Here is a 27,508-nt window from a genome sequence, read left to right as displayed (position 1 = left end):
CAGGAAGGCCAAAAAGATCATCAAGGACAACAACCACCCGAGCCACTGCCTGTTCACCCCGCTATCATCCAGAAGGCAAGGTCAGTACAGGTGCATCAAAGCGGGGACCGAGAGACTGAAAAACAGCTTCTATCTCAAGGCCATCAGACTGTTAAACAGCCATCACTAACATTAAGTGGCTGCTGCCAACATACTGACTCAACTTTAGACACTTAAATTTATTACAGCAATTTTCCCATTATTAATCACTAGCCACTTTAAACAATGCCGCTTTATATAATGTTTACCTACCCTACATTACTCATCTCATATGTATATCTGTTCGCTATACCATCTACTGCATGTTGCCATCTTGATGTAATTAATTGTATCACTAGCCACTTTAAACAATGCCACTTTATATAATGTTTTCATACCCTACATTACTTATCTCATATGTATATACTGTACATCTACTGCATCTTGCCTATGCCGTTCGGCCATCACTCATTCATATATTTTTATGTACATATTTGTATTAATTCCTTTACACTTGTGTGTGTATAAGGTAGTTGTTGTTAGATTACTTGTTAGGTATTACTGCATGGTCGGAACTAGAAGCACAAGCATTTCGCTACACTCGCATTAACATCTGCTAACCATGTGTAAGTGACAAATAAAATGTGATTTGATTTGTTTTTGCACCAGAAACAATGTCCTATCCCGGAGCTTGTGTAAATGACATTACTAAGCTGCTTCTAAATGTACTACGTCAGGACATGGAAATATCCATTCTATCATAGTCCATGTAGGTGTTAATGACACTATGAAGGGCAGCTCTGAACAGTTGAAACTGGATTTTAAAGAGCCGATTGACTCTCTGCTAGACACTAATAAAAGACCCATCGTATATGGCCCTGTGCCCTCTGAATCGTGGCATTGGACGCTTTAGCAGGATTCTTTCTCTTCACAACTGGCTACGTGATTATTGCAGATCAATGGGTGTAACTTTTGTTGACAAATTTGATACCTTTTGGAAACAAAACCCGTTATATAAGGAGGATGGGATCCACCCAAATCATTTGGGTTCCGGGATCCTTTCACAGCATTATAAGGCTGCATTGAGACAATTACTTATCAGAAGGCTCAGTTAAACCATACCATTGTGTCGCTGAGTTGTCATAATGCTTCAGCAAATGTACATTATACCTGGGGCTTTGGTAGGCAATGTAAGTAACCTAATTTATGTCCCTCCAACTGCTCTGAATACAGCAATCATGTGGCTACAGTATGAACCAGATTTTAAAAGTCAAAGTATTTGGTTTTAAATATATTTAAGTATCAAAAGTAAAAGTATGAATCATGTAAAATTCCTTATATTAAGCAAACCAGATGGCACTATTTTCTAGTTTTTTTAAGTGTATGGATAGCCAGGGGCACACCAACACTGACATCATTTACAAACAAAAGCATTTGTGTTTAGTGAGTCCGCCAGATCAGCGGAATTAGGGATGACCAGGTATGTTCTCTTGATAAGTGTGTGAATTTGACCATTTTCTGTCCTGCTAAGCGTTTTAAAATGTAACGAGTACTTTTGGGTGTCAGAGAAAATGTATGGAGTAAAAAGTACATTATTTTATTTTGGAATGTAGTGAAGTAAAAGTTGTCAAAAATATGAATAGTAAAATAAATTACAGATACCCCAAAAAACTACTTAAGTAGTACTTTCAAGAATTTTTACTTAAGTACTTTACACCACTGCTTCTCCATATGACTGTTCTATGACTGTTCTGGATCTTTGTTACAGGAGCCAGTGGCCTTGCCCTGTAACTGCAGGGGTTCAAGCCCTGCTCTCTCTACGGCTGTTCTCTCTAAATCAGGACAGTTTGACATTCGGTGTCAGTGTGGAGAACAGGAAGGAAACACACACGCGACACCCCATCCACACTTAGCAGGCTGTTGCTAACTCTAGCTGCAGAGCTTTAAGAGGAACTTGACTTCTGATATTACAGAGAGATATGCTCTATGCATTGGCTTAGACAACATATGCATGTGATAACGCTTAGTGATAACAGTTTTTGGATGCCTTATACTGGGGGGTGGGGGGGTTGGGGTCGTGGGGGATGGTAAACACCGAAAGGGGCAGCTGTGAAATGGGACTGTTGACATCTGATTGGGCAACTTGTAAGTACTTAACTGGAACATGCAATGAAATAGTATCATGTTATTGAATTGGGACTGGAAAATTGTAGGCCTACTGCACTTAATCAGAGTTTGCACTTATTAGGAGTGGACTATATTATTCTGGTGCTCCCTTGTCTGAGCTGAGGCTTATATAATTAAACTGGCCGTGGGTTAGCTGTCTGTGTGCCTCCAGCATCATGGCAACCTGTCTAGGTTAGGGTTGGAGTTAGTATGGTGTGCTGCCTGCTCTTGGTAGAAGTTGCAGATCTAAGATCAGTTTAATGTTACTCTTACTCAATTTTAAGCTTGACAATTAGGGTGAAAAAATGACCTTATATCAGTGGCTATGGGACACTTCATCCTACTACTTTGAGTGCTCAGGTTTCATTCCTCAAACCCATTCTATTTCTCACTGCTCTCCCTGCATTCAATAGGCACTGTGATAAGGAGACGAGACTGTGTCCCAGCCCCTCTGACAAACCGTCCAACTATTTACGAGCTCAGCTGATTCCTGTCTTACTTCATTAGCTCTCAAAATGAGACCACTCTCTAAAATTAGCCCCCTGTGCACTCTATAACCCACCAACCCTATACAGGAACCACACACCTGGAAAGACTGTGAAAGTTGTTTTAGTGTCAGAGAGGGCGTGATCCATTGTAGCTGATGTCATTCTGTTCCACTCTGAGTGCCTCAGTGCCAAATCATGTTATCTAATGTTCTCCAGCTGAGCCTGTGTTCTGGACTGCTGAACTAGAACAGATACTAGTGTTCTACGTCCATAGCTCCTGAAACACGTTATCACCTATCCTTAATCACTGAATTAACTAACAACCGATTACTTTATTGTTTTTCATGTCATCAGGTGTGAATAGAACATATGTACAACACCTTCATTTCCCAGAGGAACCGATTGAACAACACTGTTGTAACGAACCAGTCATATAGTAAACATAGTGAACATGTTTGAGTCATATGATACAATATTAAACCCTCTCATATTCCCCTCCCCCAGGCGCTGTGTGGCTGTACGGTGAACATTCCCACCCTGGATAACCGCGTCATCCCGCTACCCTGCCATGACGTCATAAAGCCGGGGACGGTAAAGAGGCTGAGGGGGGAGGGCCTGCCCCTCCCTAAGAGCCCCACCCAGCGCGGCGACCTCATAGTGGAGTTCACGGTTCGCTTCCCAGACAGGATCCCTCCCCAGTCAAGAGAGATCATCAGACAACACCTGCCCCAGTCTTAGGACAACACCCCATCGCCCACGGACAATTATATTTTTAAGGGAAAGTTTTATTTTTGTCTAGAAATGACGGAAGTGCCAAGAGGAACTGCAGTTTAAGGTTGTTTTTGTTAATTTTTTTATCTTTCTGCCCAAGCGCACACGGACATGGCGGAGTGATACGGAGGAATGGCTCAGCGCAGCTTTGGCTTTTACCAGAACTTTTCTTAATGCTCTTTTTTTCCTACAGACTTATCAAGGGTTTTATACATCCCCTGCCTTTCCTCCTCTTCTTTTGGATGGGATGAGAGGAACACTTTATTTGAAAAAGAATAGCTTGTCCAGGATTTTCCAGAGGAAAGTTGAAAGTGTATTATTTTGTTTATCTACACCCAACCAGCAGCTTCAGTCTGTGCTCCCCTATTTTACCCCAATAAGCTGTTTCAAATGTTTAATAAAGCATCATGTGTGAACTGTATAGGTTATCTGCTGGACAAGGCCACTGCTACGACAGCAGACACTACCCCCACCTCCTCCCAGTGCCTAACCATTAACATAGTTTGGCAAGCATGTCTTCAGATTTGGATTTGCTTGTTATAATCAGCACTCAGTGCAAATGAGCATGTAATTGTTGACGGTTTGGTTTCAACATGGTGTACAGTTTGTTGTATTTGTGACTGGCTGAGACCCCCAGCAGCCCAGCTGTGTGTAATCCACTATGGGTCATCATATTAGTACCTCAGGAGGTTCATCCAGGCATCTCATCTATAGGTGCTTTGCTCCCTGTGGTGTTTGTGTCTCAGAGGGAATGACTGAGTCTTTAATAACTGCCTTTAAGCTCTCCACGACTCACTGAGGGACTGGTAAGTGCCTTAACCTGAAGACACACACACACGACTCCCCCATTCCTACAGAAACCCTATGGACCTGTCAAGTACCAGGGATGCACCAGGATTCATACTCAATGTGAATAACTATTGTAATGGCTGATAGTGTCCACAGGATGAACACAGAGAATATAGTCATTTCTATGAACCTTTATAATAGGTTTTGTAAAACACTTTCAATGTAAACCTGCCCAGAGAGTCATGAATGTTCTGCTGTGGATGTTGTCTGTGGGTAGTATACTGGGAGTGACACTGTATGCAGTGCTTAAAGTCATGCAGTGAAATAGATTCTGGTACTTGTTTTGGGTGCCAGTACTGTTTATATTTAGGAGCAGAAACACTGCAATATTTTAAAGTTGATATTCTATAGGTGCTGCTACTCAAGCAGTAAAAAAATGAGGTACTGGTACTCAGTACCAGTGTGTTCCAGCACAAGTCAAGCACTGACTGTTTTGGTGCTGCAGTGATCATCTGTACTACGCTGATGGACCTATCAGTCTGGCACTGGTAACATGATACATCTATTCAGGACTATCAAATGGAGACCCTTTTCTTGGTCCACTTTTTGCCAGCTGTGATATGTGTTCAATTGAAAGAATGTGGACATTGAAGGAATCTGTCAGGACTGGTTGATACTGTAGTGGTTGTTCCCTGTCTATAGGTAATGCCAAGAGATACAGAACAGACACAGATTGGCAAACATCTGAGGAATTCCATCTTGATCTAATAATGCCTGTCAATCAGAGAAGCTGCAGGGTCGCTGGATGGGGGTGGGGCTAAAGTAGGAAGTGAGCATTGGCATGGTGCTGTGTGAGAATGTGGTTTTTCCACAACTTCTGTACTTTTGACAAAGTTTCTCGTGTAAATTGAATTTTACAATGACAACCAATAAACCAAATACTGAGCAGTGTATGGCCCTGTGTGTCTATGTGAAGTTATTTGTAGCCTAACCCCACTCTTCTGCTTTCACCTATCCATCTCTCCTGGCTCTGTGCTTACTTCAAGGACTGAAGGGAGGGATGACATAATGCTTTCTTTATTTGTCCAATGATCTCACAGATTAGATATACATACATCGGAACACCGGATCAGTTGGAGTGGAACAATATCAAGGATTAGTAGCAAATACATTTGCTACGCTAATATCGAATTCTGGATAATTTAGTATGGTGTATATACAGTTGAAGTCTGAAGTTTACATACACTTAGGTTGGAGTCATTAAAACTCTTTTCAACCACTCCACAAATTCCTTGTTAACAAACTATAGTTTTGGCAAGTGGGTTAGGACATCTACTTTGTGCGTGACAAGTAATTTTTACAACAATTGTTTACAGATTATTTCACTTATAATTCACTATCACAATTCCAGTGGGTCAGAAGTTTACATACACTAAGTTGACTGGGCCTTTAAACAGCTTGGCAAATTCCATAAAATTATTTCATGGCTTTAGAAGCTTCTGACAGGCTAATTTACATCATTTGAGTCAATTGGAGGTGTACCTGTGGATGTATTTCAAGGCCTACCTTCAAACTCACTGCCTCTTTGCTGGACATAATGGGAAAATCAAAAGAAATCAGCCAAGACCTCAGAAAAAATATTGTAGACCTCCACAAGTCTGTTTCATCCTTGGGAGCAATTTCCAAATGCCTGAAGGTACCACATTCATCTGTACAAACAATAGTACGCAAGTATAAACACCATGGGACCACGCAGCCGTCATAGCGCCCAGGAAGGAGATGCGTTCTGTCTCCTAGAGATGAACGTACTTTGTCGCGAAAAGTGCAAATCAATCCCAAAACAACAGCAAAGGACCTTGTGAAGATGCTGGAGGAAACGGGTACAAAACTATTTAGATCCACAGTAAAACGAGTCGACATAACCTGAAAGTCCGCTCATCAAGGAAGAAGCCACTGCAAATGGGTCTTCCAAATGGACAATGACCCCAAGCATACTTCCAAAGTTGTGGCAAAATGGCTTAAGGACAACAAAGTCAAGGTATTGGAGTGGCCATCAAAGCCCTGACCTCAATCCTATAGAAAATTTGTGGGCAGAACTGAAAAAGCATGTGAGACCAAGGAGGCCTACAAACCTGACTCAGTTACACCAGCTCTGTCAGGAGGAATGGGCCAAAATTCACCCAACTTATTGTGGGAAGCTTGTGGAAGGCTAACCAAAACGTTTGACTCAAGTTAAACAATTTAAAGGCAATGCTACCAAATACTAAATGAGTGTATGTAAACTTCTGACCCACTGGGAATATAATGAAAGAAATAAAAGCTGAAATAAATCACTCTACTATTATTCTGACATTTCACATTCATAAAATAAAGTGGTGATCCTAACTGACCTAAGACAGGGAATTTTTACTAGGATTAAATGTAAGGAATTGTGAAAAACTGAGTTGAAATGTATTTGGCTAAGGTGTATGTAAACTTCCGACTCCAACTGTACGTTGATTCTTACGAAGGGAACAGGAACTGCAGTACAGATGATTCTTCTGTAATCAAATATTCAAATATAGAGACTAGGCCTAGTAATTCCAGTCAGGAGTTGTGTAGAAATGAAACAAGTAGATCTGTGTCTAGATGTGAGGTCAGTAGATCTGTGTATTGTATTTATTATGGATCCCCATTAGCTGTTGCCAAAGCAGCTCCTCTGGGGTCCAGCAAAATTAAGGCAATTTATACAATTTTAAAACATTACAATACATTCACAGATTTCACAACACAATGTGTGCCCTCAGGCCCCTACTCCACCACTACAACATCTCTACATTACTAAATCCATGTGTATGTATAGTGCGTATGTTATCGTATGTGTGTGTGTATGCATGTGTCTGTGCCAATGTTTGTGTTGCTTCACAGTCCCCGCTGTTCCATTAGGTGTTTTTTTAATCTGTTTTTTTTTTAATCTAATTTTACTGTTTGCATCAGTTACTTTATGTGGAATAGAGTTCCATGTAGTCATGGCTCTATGTAGTACTGTGTGCCTCCCATAGTCTGTTCTGGACTTGGGGACTGTGAAGAGACCTCTTGTGGTATGTCTTGTGGGGTATGCATGGGTGTCGGAGCTGTGTGCCAGTAGTTTAGACAGACACCTTGGCGCATTCAACATGTCAATACCTCTCATAAATAATGTCGAGATGTGGGGTCAGTTGATCTGTCTCCAGATGTGGGGTCGGTAGACCTGTCTGCAGACGTGGGGTCGGTAGACCTGTCTCCAGACGTGGGGTCGGTAGACCTGTCTCCAGATGTGGGGTCAGTTGATCTGTCTCATTGTGGGGTCAGTTGATCTGTCTCCAGATGTGGGGTCAGTTGATCTGTCTCATTGTGGGGTCAGTTGATCTGTCTCCAGATGTGGGGTCAGTTGATCTGTCTCTAGATGTGGGGTCAGTAGACCTGTCTCCAGATATGGGGTCAGTAGACCTGTCTCCAGATGTGGGGTCGGTTGATCTGTCTCCAGATGTGGGGTCAGTTGATCTGTCTCCAGATGTGGGGTCAGTTGATCTGTCTCTAGATGTGGGGTCAGTAGACCTGTCTCCAGATGTGGGGTCAGTAGATCTGTCTCTAGATGTGGGGTCAGTTGATCTGTCTCTAGATGTGGGGTCAGTTGATCTGTCTCCAGATGTGGGGTCGGTTGATCTGTCTCTAGATGTGGGGTCAGTTGATCTGTCTCTAGATGTGGGGTCAGTTGATCTGTCTCTAGATGTGGGGTCAGTTGATCTGTCTCTAGATGTGGGGTCAGTTGATCTGTGTCTAGATGTGGGGTCAATAGATCTGTCTCTAGATGTGGGGTCAGTAGATCTGTCTCTAGATGTGGGGTCAGTTGATCTGTCTCTAGATGTGGGGTCAGTTGATCTGTCTCTAGATGTGGGGTCAGTAGATCTGTCTCTAGATGTGGGGTCAGTTGATCTGTCTCTAGATGTGGGGTCAGTTGATCTGTCTCTAGATGTGGGGTCAGTTAATCTGTCTCTAGATGTGGGGTCAGTTAATCTGTCTCTAGATGTGGGGTCAGTTAATCTGTCTCATTGTGGGGTCAGTTAATCTGTCTCTAGATGTGGGTTCACTTAATCTGTCTCTAGATGTGGGGTCAGTTAATCTGTCTCTAGATGTGGGGTCAGTTAATCTGTCTCTAGATGTGGGGTCAGTTAATCTGTCTCTAGATGTGGGGTCAGTTGATGTGTCTCTAGATGTGGGGTCAGTTGATCTGTCTCTAGATGTGGGGTCAGTTAATCTGTCTCTAGATGTGGGGTCAGTTAATCTGTCTCTAGATGTGGGGTCAGTAGATCTGTCTCTAGATGTGGGGTCAGTTGATCTGTGTCTAGATGTGGGGTCAGTTGATCTGTGTCTAGATGTGGGGTCAGTTAATCTGTCTCTAGATGTGGGGTCAGTTGATCTGTCTCTAGATGTGGGGTCAGTAGATCTGTCTCTAGATGTGGGGTCAGTTGATCTGTCTCTAGATGTGGGGTCAGTTGATCTGTCTCTAGATGTGGGGTCAGTTGATCTGTCTCTAGATGTGGGGTCAGTACGGATCATTGAAGGGGAAATGGGGGTGCTCTGCATCCCTCCACACTCTCTTTCCATCCCTCTGTGACGAGAACACACAGTTCCATTCAGTACCACCGGAAAACCCCATGTCTCAACTGAAACTCAGCTAAATTTGGCTGCATCTCAGTAGTCTCATATGGCATCCTCATCTACTCTCCTTCACCTGTCTCGTTGTGACCAGGGGAGGAGGCCGTGTAAGACTATTGACATGCACCCTGAAGTCTCATCTGAGACAATCGGAACTTACCTCCACAGCTGGGACGATGTACCTCTCGTTTCTGCTGAATGACTCCATCTGCTTCATGTCTTCATCCGACAGAGAGAAGTCAAACACCTGTCAATCAGACACAAACGCCCAATCTAGAAAACAATCACAGCAGCTACACAGAATTGTAACCTGTAGTTTCCTAAACTCAGCCAGCCCTGGATCTCGCAAAAAGTCGCATTTTGGGAAAGAGGTTAGTTGTTTCCAAACTGGTCAAAAATCATGCAGGTCAATGTGTATTCATTCCACTAGATGGCGCTGTCCTCACCTGTAGGTTCTGCTGGATCCTGGAGGGGGTGACACTTTTGGGGATGCAGACTACCCCTCTCTGTACCTGCCACCTGGAGACACAGACAGACACACACCTGAGAATCGCTCATTACACTGTGGCTAGTTACACGGAGGTGTTTGTGTGTTACAGTGTACTGTGTTACCTGAGTATGACCTGAGCAGGGGTCATGCTGTGGCGGAGGGCGATAGCCCCCAGTCCAGGGTCCTGCAGCAGGCAGAGTTCGTCAGGCGAGGCCCAGGGCCTGTCACCACTACCCAGGGGGCTGTAGGCCGTCACACATACACCTACCGACCTGGAACATACGCAAATTATTACACACATACACCTACAACCCTGGAATACACACACAGTTACACAAACCTACAGACATACACAGGTGCAAACACACCACTACACACTCTACCTTACACACACACAAACCTACCTGCAGTGACTCAGCAGCTTGGCCTGGGACAGGTATGGGTGACACTCCACCTACAAAGACACAGTTACACCAACACACAAAGTCAGAGAATATTACACAGACATACTGTACACACACAGTCCCATACCTGGTTGACTACAGGCTTGTGTTTGGCGATGCTGATGACATCGTCTATCTGTCTGGCGTTGAAGTTGGACAGACCGATGGCTCGGACCAGCCCCTTATCAACCAAGCTCTCCATGGCAACCCAGGTTTCCTGGTAGTGTATGTCATCGTAACACACACTCCCATCAGCCCGCTTGGGCATCAGCTCTGTCCCACGCCTGGAGAACACACAGGCAGCTCAGAGGACCATAACATGTCTGGGACGGGTTTCTAGTACAAGTGTGCTCGTTGAGATGTGCACAGTCATATTGAGGTGCGAGTAGGGGTGTGTGTGTTGCTCACTGGAAGGCCATGGGCCAATGCATGAGGTAGAGGTCCAGGTAGTTCAGTCCCAGATGTATTAGACTCTTCCTACAGGCTGTCTCTACATCATCAGGGTGATGCTGGGTGTTCCACAGCTTAGAGGTCAGAAACACATCCTCACGACGCAGGGCCTGGGGGGAAAAACAGGGGATCAACACACACACATACATGCACAGCTTTCCAGAAGGATTTTCCTAATGCTCTGATCAAAAAGTGTGTGGCTCACCTTTCCTGGTCCCAGCCTCTGAGCCAGTGCCTGCCCGACCTCTTGCTCATTACTGTACGCAGCAGCACAATCAATGTGTCTATAGCCACAGTCTAGAGCCGTCAGCACCGCCTGCTTCACCTACAGTGACACAGAGAGTCAACACACACACGTTAAGGTTTAGGTTATCTGTGGATGTTCGTTTTTTGAATGAGAATTAATAGCATTTTGACCTGTCCGGGGGCACTCTTCCAGGTGCCCAGCCCCACCAGGGGAATCTTATGCCCTGACGACAGGGTCACGCAAGAACTCATGGTTCAGTCCAGAGGTTCTGATAGGCAGGGAAACTGGCAGACAGACAGGCACACAGAAACACACATCATGAATGGACGAATGAAATTTGATATGCGGTAGCAACATGGTGTCTCCAGCTCTAGAGGCTAAACCATCGCTATAGATCTCTGAGTATGACCCAGTTGACCTGGTGTCAGCTGCAAATCACCATGACTAAGTCTTAATGCTGTGTTACTGATTATCACTCATGTTTGAATTCATTAACTCAGCACAGGGGACTCAGATGTGTGACATGTTCGTATATAACGAGAGAGATAATATACCCAAAATATTCATACAACAGCTAAAACAGGCAAATCCTCTCTTTTCTCTCACAGTCTTTCTCTTTCAAACATTTTGAACTCTTTCTGAACCTTTCATAATGTAACTGTATAAGAACCTAGTTTCTATACCTAAATAGCTAAATAGCTGATGACAGTCACAGGCTACACATTACTGATTAACATCATAGCATTATAATCCTCTACTATGTCATGTGATACAGTATTGTATTAAAGTATAGTACAATGTCTAAAATAGGTTGTGGTCTGAGGTCATGCTGATCAAATGAGAATCCCCCCCCAATCTGCTACTTCTTTCAGCTTCAGCTTTACAGTTTAAATGTAGTTTGTTCCAGTAGATTAGTAGTCTGTAACCGTGTCCACCATTGCCTGAACCACAATGTGAGAAAATAGTGATGTAAGATAGAACTGAGAAGAGATACACAATAGTACATCTCAGAGTCACACGAACACCCTGGTGCCTTTCCCCCTGTGGAAAGAGAGAAGGTTCTCTAATGTGAGAAGTTATGTCCGTGTGTATCATGCTAGAGTAAGAATATGTGAGGAGTGATAGTTCTTACCGATCAGATGCCTGTGAGTGTCAGAGTGTGTGTGATGCTCAGTAGTTAGGCTGGTTTTAAACAGACAGAGGTCAAAGTCTGGACGGATCTGTTTATCTGTAACCCAAACGGTTGGGAAACTTCTAAAACTGACTATGGTCATCTACAGAGGACAAATAGGCAATGAATAGCCCACATGTAAATAACCCATTTTCAGTCTCAGAATAACACACTCATGGTCTCATGAATTAAAACATTGACACTCAACATCAATATCATGTGTCAAATCAAGAAAAGAGCCAACCTTAAAGGCCCAGTGCAGTCAAAAACATGATTTTCTATGTTTTATATATATTTCCACAGGAGGTTGGAATAATACTGTGAAATTGAGCCTTTTCATAATTTTCACTTTTAGTGTGAGAGCCGTTTGAAAAGGCCACCTGAAATCTCAGCCTGTTTTTGTGGGTTTGAGTTTTGGTCTTCCATGGTGACATCACCATGCGGTAAATTAGTTATGCCACGTTCATGTGCTAGTAGGAACTCTGAAATTTCCGACTTGTTAACTGGTTGTAGTTATTATACATGACGCGTTCAACCAATTAGCAAGTCGGACATTTTCAAGTTGACTAGCCCGTGAACACAGCAATAATGGACCAATAAGAAAGAGTTCCAAACCTCTGCCATTAACAGTTCATTTTCAGTTTTCCCTCCCCACTCAAACCACTCCCAGACAGTCCTCACAAAACTTTACCTTTAATGTCTGTTTTTATACGCAACCTGAGATGGGTTTGGTCTAGTAAGTGTGACACAGATACAGGATTGTAGACATTGAGATAATGGCCACCATTTTGAATACAAATATTCATGACAGATCCCACATTCATGACAACTCATGCACGCAACTCCTTTCCATTGTAATTTACAGGCATTTAATGCTATTTGAGACCATTGAAGGCCAGGATGATTAAGTGGCCATAGTGGTATGGTGACCAGGTTGGGAAGGACACTAGGGTTTAGACTTCTACTCAACTCGAGTGCCATGGGACATTTAGTGACCACTAGAAAACAGAGGTAGTTCAGTGAACAAGCTTGTGTTAGGACTAGCCCTGTAGACCTGAGGGCTCAAGTTAGCTCCCAGAGCAAATACATAGGCTTTTTAGCTCAGTGGGCTAACACAGTCCTAAAGCATGCGGATGGCCTGGGTTCGATACCTGGTCCCACATAGTAAGTCGAACCTCTGACATCTCATCTAAATTAATGAGAAACTGGTTTGACAACTTTGTTATGGTGAACCTAGTGTGGAACTGAATTCAATAACATCAAACTACAGTCATTTTGTGAGATTTTATTTTCAAACTTGTCATCATACATTATATGCTACTATTCATAAAAAAGTTTTCTTTCTTTCTTATAGCTGGTAACACAGGGTTGTGATAAACTCAGAGGCCACTCAACCCCCCCACAGTCAACCAATCACCTTTAACTTTTCACCTCTATCCACTGCCCCGCTTTCCCGTAGCAGGCCGTAAAATAAACGCCTGAGCGGTGTCTGTAGAAACCGGAAGCTTCCAGTTTGAGGATGGATCAAACCAGGCAGCTACACGCTTTCGCCACCAGAGAGGAATCATACAACAACAACAAAAAAGCACATGAAAGAAAGAAGAGTCCTAAAAATGGTCAATCAGGTTTGAATGTTTGTACAGGTGTGATCACATAAGAGCTGGCCACCATGTGGCACCATCCGTCAGTCTGTCCATCCATCTATCCATACAGGTCGTCATCGTTATCCTCGTTAAACACTGGCCCCCCGCCAGTTCCCCCGGTACCCTGGCTTGGACCACTGCCCCCTGCAGCACTGGATGGGAACCTGTGAGAGAAAGACAATAGTCACCATTATAAACCAGGTAGTTAGGGTCCTGGATGCTGATTGGCTGAAACAGCATTAAAGCCGTATGTATACAAGGCCAATATACCACAGCTAAGGGCTGTATCCAGGAACTCCGCTTCGCGCCTAAGAACAGCCCTTAGCCGTGGTATATTTTAGCAATAAGGCCAGAGAGGGCGTGGTAGATGGCCAATACACCATGGCTAAGGGCTGTTCTGTTATACGGTCTGAAATACCATGGCTGTCAGCCAATCATCACTCAGGGCTTGAACCACCCAGTTTATAATTAAGCAATAAGGCACGAGGGGGTGTGCTATATGGCCAGTATACCACGGCTAAGGGCTGTTCTTAAGCACGACGCATCACAGAGTGCCTGGACACAGCCCTTAGCCGTGGTATATCGGCCATATCCACAAACCGAGGTGCCTTATATTGCTATTTAAAACTGGTTACAAACGTAATTAGAGCAGTAAAAACAAATGTTTTGTGTACCTGTGGTATACGGTCAGATTTTTGTGGCAATATACCACAAACCCCTCTGGCCTTATTGCTTAATTATAGCACATTAAAACACTGTCACACACACCCCTGAGGTCACACACAAACGTACCTGAAGCTGCCAAAGCCTCGGCTCTGCTGCAGTGTCTGGGCAAACATCTCGTATTTGCGGATGTCATTGTCGCTGACGGAGCGGCGAGCGAATCGCATGGCCTCCTCAAAGTGGTCCTTCCTGATCTCTGGCACAGGGTCATCCTCCTCTACCTCCTGGAGACGGGAATAGAGGGAGGGAGGAAGGAAGGGGGGGGGGGGGGGGGTAATTGAAAAAGAAAAGTAGACCGAGAGAAAGAGAGATGGCGTGAACGAGGTGTGTGCATGTGTGAACTGACCATAGCAGAAGGGTTGGTCTGCCTCTCCCTTTCTCGGCGAATCTCGTTCTCGATGCACTCTCTGATGGCCAGCTTACAGGCCCGCTGGCAGATTTCAGTAAGGTCAGCACCCGAGAACCCATTGGTCATCTTAGCCAGGAAGTCCAGATCAACATCCTATAGGATGGAGGGAGGAGACTGGGTGTAACCAATCATCGTCAGGATAATATGACAGATCTATAGCACCTGAAACATCTTACATATTGGTGTGAGTCACTAACTCTTGCTACATAATACAACTACCATCGGGCTCTTGTTACATTAGCATGATGACAGGTGTAGAAAGATGTAGTGTTTTTGAGCGGTGTGTGTTTTACCTTGCTAATGGGGCTCTTGCGGAGGTTAGCCTTGAGAATGTTGATCCTGCTCTTCTCGTCAGGCAGAGGGATGTAAATAAGCTGGTCCAGACGGCCGGGTCGAAGGATGGCGGGGTCAATGATGTCAGGGCGATTGGTGGCGCCGATGATGAAGACGTTCTTTTTGCTGGACATGCCGTCCATCTCAGTCAGGATCTGGTTGATAACACGGTCGGCCGCTCCACCACCATCTCCCACGTTACCCCCACGGGCCTTCGCTATGGAGTCCAGCTCGTCAAAGAACAACACACACGGGGCTGCCTGGCGAGCCTGTACACACAGAAAAACACAGTAGATTACACCACATACTATTGAAAATGGTGTAGCGGTGTACCACAGGGTTCAATGCCAAGACCACTGTTTTTCTCCATGTTGATTTATGACCTACCATAGCGCATTAATACAAATGTTAACTTTGGTGAGTAACGTCTATGTCATACCTTGTCAAAGATCTCCCTGACGTTAGCCTCAGACTCTCCGAACCACATGGTGAGAAGCTCAGGTCCTTTGATGGAGATGAAGTTGGCCTGGCACTCGTTGGCGATGGCCTTGGCCAGCAAGGTCTTACCGCAACCCGGGGGCCCGTAGAACAACACTCCCTTAGACGGGGTCATACCGAACTTCAGGAACTTATCAGGGTGCTCCACTGGGTACTATAGGGGAAAGAAAGATAGAGATTAGGTATGACAATGTGTGTACGGTTAAACTTTGTGCGCGGGTGTGATTGCAGGCCTGCATTGGACGAAGGCAGAGCAGCTAGCGAGGTACTGCTCTGTGTCAGCTGTCATGGGCAGCCTTGCTGTATGGAGAAGGTGCTTTTTATCATCCACAAGTGTCCATATATCCATGACCTATGAAATGTTTGAATCCTTCGACTAATGCGATTTGTGGATTCAAATAAAGTATTTTAAATGTGTGTGTGCGCGCACTTCGTACCTGCACCAGTTCCTGCAACTCCCTCTTGACGTCTTCCAGTCCTCCAATGTCCCCCCAGGTGATGTTAGGAACCTCTACCACCGTCTCCCTCAGAGCTGATGGGTTACTCTGGCTCAGAGCCCACTGAAATACAAACACACCTTTAATATCATATACAGTTGAAGTCGGAAGTTTACATACACTTAGGTTGGAGTCATTAAACTCATTTTTCAACCACACCACAAATTTCTTGTTAAAAAACTATAGTTTTGGCAAGTCGGTTAGGACATCTACTTTGAGCATGACAAGTAATTTATCCAACAATTGTTTACAGCCAAATTATTTCACTTATATTATTCACTGTATCACAATTCCAGTGGGTCAGAAATGTACATGCACCAAGTTGACTGTGCCTTTAAAAAGCTTGGAAAATTCCAGAAAATTCCATCATGGCTTTAGAAGCTTCTGATAGGCTAATTGACATCATTTGAGTCATTTGGAGGTGTACCTGTGGATGTATTTCAAGGCCTACATTCAAACTCAGTGCCACTTTGCTTGACATCATGGGAAAATCAAAAGAAATCAGCCAAGACCTCAGAAAAAAAAAACTGTAGACGATTTCCAAATGCCTGAAGGCACCATGTTCATCTGTACAAACAATAGTACGGAAGTATAAACACCATGGGACCACGCAGCGTCACACCGCTCAGGAAGGAGACGCGTTCTGTGTCCTAGAGATTAACGTACTTCGGTGCGGAAGGTGCAAATCAATCCCAGAACAGCAGCAAAGGACCTTGTGAAGATGCTGGAGGAAACAGGTACAAAAGTATCTATATCCACAGTAAAACGAGTCCTATATCGACATAACCTGAAAGGCCGCTCAGCAAGGAAGAAGCCACTGCTCCAAAACCGCCATAAAAAAGCCAGACTACGGTTTGCAACTGCACATGGGGACAAAGATCATACTTTTTGTAGAAATGTCCTCTGGTCTGATGAAACAAAAATAGAACTGTTTGACCATAATGACCGTCGTTATGTTTGGAGGAAAAAGGGGGAGGCTCGCAAGTCGAAGAACACCATCCCAACCATGAAGCACGGGGGTGGCAGCATCATGTTGTGGGGGTGCTTTGCTGCAGGAGGGACTGGTGCACTTCACAAAATAGATGGCATCATGAGGGAGGAAAATTATGTGGATATATTCAAGCAACATCTCAAGACATCAGTCAGGAAGTTAGAGCTTGGTCGCAAATGGGTCTTCCAAATGGACAATGACCCAAGCATACTTCCAAAGTGGTGGCAAAATGGCTTAAGGACAACAAAGTCAAGGTATTGGAGTGGCCATCAAAGCCCTGACCTCAATCCTATAGAAAATGTGTGGGCAGAACTGAAAAAGAGTGTGAGAGCAAGGAGGCCTACAAACCTGACTCAGTTACACAGGCTCTGTCAGGTGGAATGGGCCAAAATTCACCCAACTTATCGTGGGAAGCTTGTGGAAGGCTACCCAAAACATTTGACCCAAGTTAAACAATTTACAGGCAATGCTACCAAATACTAATTGAGTGTATGTGAACTTCTGACCCACTGGGAATGTGATGAAAGAAATAAAATCACTCTACTATTAATCTGACATTTCACATTCTTAAAATAACAGTGGTGATCCTAACTGACCTAAGACAGGGAATTTTTACTAGGATTAAATGTCAGGAATTGTGAAAAACTGAGTTTAAATGCATTTGGCTAAGGTAAACTTTGACTTCAACTGTATACACAACCAGGAGTAGTATAGTTATTATGTACTGGGTTGTGGTAGTCTGTGTAGTCTACCCTAGGTAGTGAGTCTACACTTGGTAGTGTGTTTCTTACCCTGAAGTCATCCATGGTAACGGCCAGGGAGTTCATGACCTCCGCATCGATGGTCTCGTCCTCCAAGTCGATTAGGTCCATCTTCTTCCTGATGGCCTGGAGAGCAGCCTCAGAGCACAGGGCAGCCAGGTCAGCACCCACATGGCCGTGGGTCTCATTAGCCACCTACACAGAGATACAGGGTGAGTTAACATGCAGGCCAGTCTCAGAACACAATGCTACCAGTTCAATGGGTGTGGGAAATGTGTGTCAGCCACCTAACAAGACACACCCAGGATGTGTTCCAAATGGCACCCTATTCCTTCAATCAGGGATTGACAACTTTTTTTGCCACTTGTCCTTTGGACAAGTAGGACAGATTTTTTTATTTTGTGCAAAAGCTCAAGTCACTTGTCCCCGAATAAAATGGTCCATCACCATTCTTACATCACTGTATGAAGCAAAGAACCACTTTAAAAATAAAAAGCATTACTATCTTTTTACCATAGATAATCTGACAAAAATGTAGGCTACGCTGCCTATTGAGGGAGATCGGTCAAGATTGACGTTGAAATTGGACGTTTATTTCCCGACATCCTCCTTCAAAAATCGGCCACAAGGGACAACAGTGAGCACTATTACCATCAATTAGACTTGGGTTTTACTAGGGTGTTGTGGATTGGGTTGGTGGATGGGAGTAATCTATGAATATTGTTCCAATGTTAGCCTCTCTTATCCAATTCATATCGGAATAATTGTTTGATATTGTGATGTGTGACTTTCTTTTTACTTGTCCATTCGGACAACTTAAATCTATATTCTTCTTATCTGACAATTATTTTTCCTTGTCCCAGCGCAGAACTTTCTTATTTTTTTTGTATTTTACCCCCTTTTTCGTGATATCCAACTGCAATCCAATGTGGGTCTTGTCTCATTGCTGCACACTCCCTAACGGGCTGAGGAGAGACGAAGGTCGAGTCATATGTCCTCCAAAACATGACCCACCAAAATGCGCACCTTAACACGCTTAACCCAGAAGCCAGCTGCACCAATGTATCGGAGTAAACACTGTTCAACTGACGACCCGCCAAAAAGCTTGCAAGCGCCCGGCCCGCCACAAGGAGTCGCTACAGCGTGATGAGTCAAGTAAAGCCCCCACCGGCCCAACCTTCCCCTTAATGACAATGTGCCAATTGTGCGGCGCCCTATGGGACCCCCGGTCACGACACAACCTGGGATCGAACCCGGGTCTGTAGTGATGCAACAAGCACTACGATGCAGTACCTTAGAATGCTGCGGGAGGCCTCAGCGCAGCACTTTTAACCAGGGCGGTAGGGAATAGGATGCCAATTGGGACGCAGGACAAGAGTCAGCACACACCTGTTCAAGGTCAACATCGTCATTTAGTTTCATGTTCTTGGTGTGAATCTGCAGGATTTCCAGTCTGCCTGTAGCATCAGGGATTCCAATGTCCACCTCCCTGTCAAAACGCCCTGGACGCACAAGCACGTTGGAGCATTAAAGCAACCAATACAACTGCACAATAAAAACATCAAAACACCCTGTAACCAACCGGTAAAAAGTGAGTATACGTACCAAATCTCCTAAGTGCAGCGTCTATGCTGTTGGGTCTGTTGGTGGCTGCCATGACAATGACATGAGCCCTCTGCTTCAGCCCGTCCATCAGGGTCAGCAGCTGAGACACGATACGCCTCTCCACTTCTCCATGGGTCTACAAACACACACGCATGTCAACAACAGCAGGATATGCCTCTCCATCTAATCATGGGTCTACAGAAAATGTCAGATCAGTTCATAGCTCCTGGACTTTGTTTTTATTGAAGTGATACGTCATAGTTGGGTGACCCTTTAGAAGGATTTTTCCGGTTCCTTTGTATTCCATTTTTATTCTCCTGGTCTGCACATCAACCGATGGACACTGTTAATACCCATTCTCTCTCCCCCACACCTTCTCTCTCTTTGGAGCGATAGCATCCAGCTCATCAATGAAGATGATGGCAGGAGAGTTCTTCTCAGCCTCCTCAAAGGCCTTCCTCAAGTTGCTCTCACTCTCTCCAGCCAGCTTACTCATGATCTCAGGACCTACGGACAGGCACACAGACAGAAGGGTCATACAGAGAAACATCAAAACAGCAAGAGTACAATGACATATCATGAACAGTGAACCTCTGCCAGGGAAAGGGTAAGGTTTAGAATTTCACCGTTGATGAGGAAGAAGAAGGCTCCGGTCTCATTAGCGACAGCTCTGGCAATCAGGGTCTTTCCTGTACCGGGGGGTCCATACAGCAAGATACCACGGGGGGGCTGGAGGGGAGTACAGGTGCATGTCAGTCATTAAAACATTTCCAATAGTGAAAAATGCTTACTTCTTAACCTGTTGGGGCTAGGGGGCAGTATTTGCACGGCCGGATAAAAAACGTACCCGATTTAAACTGGTTACTACTCTTGCCCAGAAACGAGAATATGCATATAATTAGTAGATTTGGATAGAAAACATTCTAAAGTTTCTAAAACTGTTTGAATGGTTTCTGTGAGTATAACAGAACTCATATGGCAGGCCAAAACCTGAGAAGATTCCATAAAGGAAGTGCCCTGTCTGACAATTTGTTCTCCTTCTGTGGCATCTCTATCGAAAATACTGCATCTCTGCTGTAACGTGACATTTTCTAAGGCTTCCATTGGCTCTCAGAAGGCGCCAGAAAGTGGAATGACGTCTCTCCTGTCTCTGGGCGAAAAACAGCAGGAGATTTTGTGAGTGGTCAGGCTGAGAACAGTGACACTGGAGATGCGCATTCATGTGAATTCAAAAAAATGTTCTTTCAGCCTTTGAATGAATACAACGTCGCCCGGTTGGAATATTATCGCTATTTTATGAGAAAAAAAGCATCAAAATTGATTTTAAACAGCGTTTGACATGCTTCGAAGTACGGTAATGGAATATTTCGAAATTTTGTGTCACGAAATGCGCTTGCGCGTCATCCTTTGGATACTGACCTGAACGCACGAACAAAACGGAGGTATTTGAATATAACTATGGATTATTTGGAACAAAAACAACATTTGTTGTCGAAGTAGAAGTCCTGGGAGTGCATTCTGACGAAGAACAGCAAAGGTAATCCAATTTTTCTTATAGTAAATCTGAGTTTGGTGAGCGCCAAATTTGCTGGGTGTCAAATTAGCTAGCCGTGATGGCCGGGCTATGTACTCAGAATATTGCAAAATGTGCTTTCGCCGAAAAGCTATTTTAAAATGACACCGGGATTGCATAAAGGAGTTGTATCTATAATTCTTAAAATAATTGTTATGTATTTTGTGAACGTTAATCGTGAGTAACTTAGTAAATTCACCGGAAGTTTGCTGTGGGTATGCTAGTTCTGAACATCACATGCTAATGTAAAAGGCTGGTTTTTGATATAAATATGAACTTGATTGAACAAAACATGCATGTATTGTATAACATAATGTCCTAGGAGTGTCATCTGATGAAGATCAAAGGTTAGTGCTGCATTTAGCTGTGGTTTTGGTTTTTGTGACATATATGCTTGCTTTGAAAATGGCTGTGTGATTATTTTTGGCAGGGTACTCTCCTGACATAATCTAATGTTTTGCTTTCGCTGTAAAGCCTTTTTGAAATCGGACAATGTGGTTAGATTAACCAGAGCCTTGTCTTTAAAATGGTGTAAAATAGTCATATGTTTGACAAATTGAAGTTATAGCATTTTTGAGGTATTTGTATTTCGCGCCACCCAATTCCACTGGCTGTTGACTAGGTGGGACGCAAACGTCCCACCTTGCCCAGGGAGGTTAAGCCAATTGAAATGGTTGACTTTCAAGTCTGGAAAGTGTGTTTTTAAACTCCTTACTGTTCAAGAACGTGTGTAGACTAACACAAGGCCTTGAAGATAGTGAACTGTGTGTGTTACCTTGACTCCTATAGCCTTGAATAGCGCAGGGTGTCTGAGTGGCAGCTCCACCATCTCCTTGATCTGAGCCAGCTGCTTCCTCACTCCTCCGATATCGTCATAGCCCACCTCATTCAGGGACTCCTCCTCATCCTACACACACAGAAATAAGTCTGAGGCTTGAGAGTAGGTTTGCTTACTAGGGCTAGGTATTGGCAGGGACTTCAGGATACATAGGTCCAGATTCAATACAGAATCCCACCCGAGCCTCTTGCTGTGGACTTGGAGAAAAGCAACGCTAATTGGCTAAAAGTACAACGCCTAGATTTCCATAGGCTAAATTAAGAGTGCTCTGCCCACAAGCAATTGGTTGAGGTTGTGACCCACCTCTCTCCTGATAGGCTCTCCCTCACAGTGGATGACGGTATCGGGGGCAACGATGCAGTAGGGGTTGGGGTCAGTCTCCACCACCTTGAACTCCACCGCACGCATACCCCCCCGAACCAGGAAGATATCACCTTCACACAATGACATATTACAGAATCAAATATAGAACAAACAATTGTTCACCGGTGACGTTTTGAAACAAAACGATTGGTAACAGGTGTGTGTTAGGGATGGGCACAGTTAATCGACTATACAGACATCCGAACAGATATTAGTATTTGAACACATTTTGGGATAATTTAACAATGAAAAAGCTGTTTAAATGAAATTGTCCATGTTACACACAAATGGACAATATATATATATATATATATATATATATATATATATATATATATATATATATATATATATATATATATATATATATATATATATATATATATATATATATATATATATATTTATTTATTATGGCGAACATTAGACTTCACGTTCACTGTTAGCTAAAAACTACTGTTAGCTAAAAACTACCGGAATAGCACCCTGAAAACAACTGTACACTGCTGCTGTGGCATCATTCTGATTAGAGGTCGACCGATTTATGATTTTTCAACGCCAATATCGATATATATACACGTTTTCTGGTTAGTGTTTTGCATTAATCTGTGTCAGGTCTTGTGGACCCTCTGTTGGTGCGCGCCTGTTAGCTAACTGCTATTTGAAGTGGGAAAAATGGCATTACTGGAGGACCGAAAAAAGCTGATAGCGAATAAATCGGCCGACTTGAACAATGAACACTTTTATTTTAACCTAATACATAAATAAAATCAATTTAGTCTCAAATAAATAATGAAACATGCACAATTTGGTTTAAATAGTGCAAAAACACAGTGTCGGAGAAGAAAGTAAAAGTGCAATATGTGCCATGTAAAAAAGCTAACGTTTAAGTTCCTTGCTCAGAACATGAGAACATATGAAAGCTGGTGGTTCAACATTCCCAGTTCTTCAATATTCCCAGTAAAGAAGTTTAGGTTGTAGTTATTATAGGAATTGTGATGCGTCGACTATTTCTCTCTATACCATTTGTATTTCATATACCTTTACATTTTAGTCATTTAGCAGACGCTCTTATCCAGAGCGACTTACAGTAGTGAATGCATACATTTCAAACATATATATTCCCCCCCCCCCGTACTGGTCCCCCATGGGAGTCGAACCCACAACCCTGGCGTTGCAAAGACCATGCTCTACCAACTGAGCCACACAGGACTTTGACTATTGGATGTTCTAATAGGCACTTTAGTATTGCCAGCCTAATCTCAGGAGTTGATAGGCTTGAAGTCATAAACAGCACTGTGAAGCAAGCACTGCTAAGAGCTGCTGGCAAACGCAGTAAAGTTTGAATGAACATTTACGAACCTGCTGCCGCCTACCACTGCTCAGTCAGACTGCTCTATCAAATCATAGACTTCATTATAATAAACACAGAAATACGAGCCGTTGGTCATTAATATGGTCAAATCCAGAAACTATCATTTCGAAAGTAAAACATTTATTCTTTCAGTGCAACCCTAAGTCTAAATATTGCTGTTACATTGCACAACCTTCAATGTCATAATTATGTAAAATTCTGGCAAATTAATTACGGTCTTTGTTAGAAAGAAATGGTATTCACACAGTTCGCAACGAGCCAGGCAGGCCAACCTGTTGCATATACCCTGACTCTGCGTGCAATGAACGCAAGAGAAGTGACACAATTTCCCTAGTTAATATTGCCTGCTAACATTAATTTCTTTTAACTAAATATGCAGGTTTGAAAAAAATCTACTTCTGTATATTGATTTTAAGAAAGACTGATGTTTATGGTTAGGTACATTCGTGCAACGATAGTTTTTTTTCGCGAATGTGCTTTTGTTAAATCATCCCCCGTTTGGCGAAGTAGGCTGTGATTCGATGATAAATTAACAGGCACTGCATTGATTATATGCAACGCAGGACAAGCGAGTTAACCTAGTAATATCATCAACCATGTGTAGTTAACTATTAATTATGGTTTTTTGTAAGAGAAGTTTAATGCTAGCTAGCAACTTACCTTGGCTCCTTGCTGCACTCTTGTAACAGGTGGTCAGCCTGCCACGCAGTCTCCTCGTGGAATGCAATGTAATCAGCATCCAAAAATGCTGATTACCGATGGTTATGAAAACTTGAAATCGGCCCTAATTAAATCGGTCGACCTCTAATTCTGATTGGTCAAGAGAGTAAAGATTATTATATCTAATTTTGACTATATGACTATCCGGAAAAATATATTTTATGTGAATAGTGAAATAATTTCAAATGCTCATCCCTAGTGTGTGTACTGACCCTTGCGGATGGGCCTGTAGGCCTCTAGGAAGTAGGGTTTGAGGTAGACCTCAAATAGATTGCCAGTGATTCCCTCCACTGTATCATCAATAGGCAGAACGTGGATCCTCTTCCCATACTTCACATCAGGACACGGCTGGATACTGCAACAGGAAGAATAGAGAAACATCACTCATCTAAATTTGCTTTGGGCATATGTACAAAACAAACTTGTTTGTTCCAGTGTGTGCATCTGTGTTTGTACCTGATGACATCCCCCAGACGGACGCGGAGGTTGTTGCGGACCACACGGTTCATGCGGATCTTCTCATCAGAGCAGGTGTCGTCAGACAAAACAATACATACTGACTCCCTGCGCTTCTTCCCCTTCATCAGCACTGTGTCTCCACGAAACAGCTGCAGCTCATCCATCTTTGCCTAAAAACAGAGCATGAACACCATGAGTTTCACTAGATGTTCTAAATACTTTTAGTACAGCAGGATCAGATCTTTTACAGATTTTTGCCACAGCAGCAGCAGAGAATCAAAATAACACATGGTTGCTTAGCGCCAGAATAATTACATTCTGGGACTGTGAACAGAGGATGTGGATACAAGTCCACCCAATCACATGTGCCTACCTGAGAGAGAGAGACCACACTGTTGTCTTCATTGATGGATTCATCTACAATCAATCTGTTAGGTCTGGTCTTCTGCTTCAGAATCGCAGTGGAAAGATCATCATTTCTGGATCTGGGTGAAACAAACAAAAGCGATAAGTTAAAACTGACTGTCTGATATTTCGCAGTTACTACATACACATTCATTCTTGGGCTCCCGAGTGGCGCAGAGGTCTAAAGGCTCTGTATCTCATTGCTAGAGGCGTCACAACCGTCGATGACTGGGAGTCCCACAGGGCATCGCACAATTGGCCCAGCGTCGTCCTGGTTTGGCCGGTGTAGGCCGTCATTGTTAATAAGAATTTGTTCTTAACTGACTTGCCTAGTTAAATAACGGTTAAATAAAATTTTAAAAATCCTTGTCCTATTGGGAATATTGATTAACAACCTCATTAACTAGCTAACTAGATAGATAAGTATAGCTGGCTATAAATGCCATCTTTGCAAAGCTTGCAAGTTAACATCGCGCAATCACTTGACCAACTTTCATATTGTACACTTTGTTTCATGATCAGCTAAATAGCTATGCTAGACTATGCTAACGTTAGCTAAATCCGAAATACTGTTCATTCATCGCCAGCTAATGTTGGCTAACTAGCTACTAGTAGCCAAACAGCAGATGACACAGCAAAAGGACACACCTTTTGAGATCCCAAGTTGTCAAGTTACGGCTATTTATTAGCTACACCAGCTAAAACAGAGGTGTAGATAATTTGGTAACGTTATTGCATATGCTAGATTGCTAGTTAATATGCCATATTCCTAAATTACCTAAACCGTCATTACACTTTGAATGATACGTTTATTAGCTAACTAAACGGGTAACGTTAGGATAACATGTTAACGTTAGTTTAGCTAAGCCAGTAAGTTAGTGACATGGCCGGCATTTTCATCCAGCTTTGACAGTTAGCTAGCTACCCAACCACTCATCATCATGGGTCCTTGGATGAGTTTGTCAAGCCAGAGAGTCACAGGCTAGCTAGTTAGCAACATATGTTAACATTGGTTAGCAAATTGTGCCGGTAGGCCCAGCTAGTTACGTTTTGTCAGGTTAAGTTGGCTAACGTTAGCTAGCTAGATACAAACGCCTGTCAGTCATGTACGGTCGTTTTGGTCATTCCATTGACTGGTCCCAATTACAGTGTACAACTTTACGAGCTAACGTTAGCTAATACTTGGTTACCTAACTAGCCAGCTAAATTCACTCGTAGTAAGAGTATTACATAAACCGTAATGTTAGTATGGCATGACATCCAATATGCTAACTAGCTAGCTGAGGTAAAATACCAGAAGAGTCTAGTAGCTAAGCTAGCTAATTCGCTTGTAAAAATGACACCTTTGTATCTATTTATACTTACTCTCCTCCCGAGGCCATGGTGGTACTCCTCCTGAAATAGCTAGTGTGTATAAATAAAAAGTAGCTACTGTAGCTATTTGTTAAGCTTTGTCCGCAAAGTAACTTCACAACGTTCTCTTGAGCTCTTCTTCTTCTTTACATTTGTATTGGCGGATCGCAACCGTGTAGTGCATACACCACCACCTACAGTAGTGGAGTGTGATGCCATTCAAGGCCTCTTCTTCTTCGATGCGGTTGGCATCCAATAAATGTTGCATTACCACCACCAACTAGACTGGGTTATAACTTCCTTATACTTTACTTGAAAAAAGGAAAATAAATCAACATTTACCCTATCCCTACACTCATTTAAAAACCCACCACCCAACTCCACTATTTAAACCTATCTAGTCCTACCTCATGCCAACAGCCTGAAAGGACGGGACACCACCAATCAACAGCTGCAACCATAACCTCTATTTTCTGCAACTTACGTTCCATTCCTGCAGTACAGTTGATAACCATTACTATGAACGTTAAAAAGACAATCTTACTGAAGCATATATCACTCATTGGCTTATCCCTCTGTACTGATACAGATCTACTACTCACATGAATCCTCTCAGGATCCCTCCCCCTTGACACATCTTCCTCAACTTTCTTCACTGTCTCAACATATGACAACCTCTGCTCTACTCTAACCCTGGTAACCTCAACCTGCCTCTCTCGCACCGCATTCAAGGCCTCCCTATTCATGTATTCCTCTTATCTAGTTCTGTGTGTGAGTTCATTAGACATCGTAGAAAAATTGCCCTACCAACTAAACCTACACCCATTAACAAACATCCCCACTATTCCACTACTTGGCCCTATCTGATCCTACACCAAGCCGGCAGCCTGGTAGTGCGGGACACTATCGCTCAACACACCTTGTAACTCCTCTGCAGTAAAATCTCGTACACCCAAGTACTTCTCTGCAGTTGCCACCACCACAGCTATTTTCTGTGATTTACATTCCGTTTCTCCTGTACAGTTGATAACCATGGCAATGAACGCTAAGAAGCCAACCTTACTGAAGTTCATGTTATTCCTATCACTCTATTGGCCTCGGCCTACTCACAGGGATCCTCCTAGGCTCCCAGGCCCTGGACCCATCTTCCTTTACTACTCTCTTCACTTCCTCAGCGTACGACACCTTATGTACTACTCTGATCTTGGCAACCTCAACCTGCCTTTCTCTCAACGGACACCTCTGGTCTCCA

The 27,508-nt window shown here is 43.4% G+C and overlaps 2 protein-coding genes across 7 annotated transcripts; both read right to left on the bottom strand.

Moving 5' to 3' along the window:
* Positions 1-5,293: 5,293 nt before the first annotated feature.
* akr1a1a (aldo-keto reductase family 1, member A1a (aldehyde reductase)) lies at positions 5,294-11,781 on the bottom strand. Of its 6 annotated transcripts, none has more exons than XM_014161129.3 (11): positions 11,672-11,729; positions 11,544-11,580; positions 10,710-10,823; positions 10,498-10,617; positions 10,251-10,402; positions 9,931-10,126; positions 9,804-9,853; positions 9,522-9,671; positions 9,356-9,428; positions 9,070-9,156; positions 5,294-8,862 (listed from the first exon to the last, which is right to left on the bottom strand). In XM_014161129.3, the coding sequence occupies exons 3-11, from the start codon at positions 10,788-10,790 to the stop codon at positions 8,797-8,799; spliced, it is 975 nt and encodes a 324-aa protein (XP_014016604.1). In that variant the 5' UTR covers positions 10,791-10,823; positions 11,544-11,580; positions 11,672-11,729; the 3' UTR covers positions 5,294-8,796. The 6 variants fall into 6 exon arrangements, 5 of the variants coding, with proteins under 5 accessions (XP_014016604.1, XP_045559138.1, XP_014016603.1 ...); XM_045703182.2 differs by having other exon boundaries at positions 11,336-11,580; positions 11,672-11,725; XM_014161128.3 differs by having other exon boundaries at positions 11,424-11,580; positions 11,672-11,725.
* Positions 11,782-12,980: 1,199 nt separating this feature from the next.
* Positions 12,981-26,450, bottom strand: LOC106580383 (transitional endoplasmic reticulum ATPase). The gene is made up of 17 exons (XM_045703181.2): positions 26,269-26,450; positions 24,872-24,983; positions 24,496-24,668; positions 24,252-24,394; positions 21,885-22,015; positions 21,519-21,650; positions 19,797-19,899; positions 19,544-19,677; positions 19,171-19,306; positions 18,955-19,067; positions 17,596-17,760; positions 15,754-15,876; positions 15,258-15,470; positions 14,779-15,087; positions 14,423-14,578; positions 14,146-14,300; positions 12,981-13,517 (listed from the first exon to the last, which is right to left on the bottom strand). The coding sequence occupies exons 1-17, from the start codon at positions 26,283-26,285 to the stop codon at positions 13,412-13,414; spliced, it is 2,421 nt and encodes an 806-aa protein (XP_045559137.1). The 5' UTR covers positions 26,286-26,450; the 3' UTR covers positions 12,981-13,411.
* Between the last annotated feature and the right edge of the window lie 1,058 nt (positions 26,451-27,508).

Source organism: Salmo salar, chromosome 20, assembly GCF_965601325.2.
Source record: "Salmo salar chromosome 20, fSalSal1, whole genome shotgun sequence".
In the NCBI taxonomy this organism is placed as follows: domain Eukaryota; kingdom Metazoa; phylum Chordata; class Actinopteri; order Salmoniformes; family Salmonidae; genus Salmo; species Salmo salar.
The sequence above is the reverse complement of the archived record's forward strand: the minus strand, read 5'-3'. Positions and strand labels throughout refer to the sequence as shown.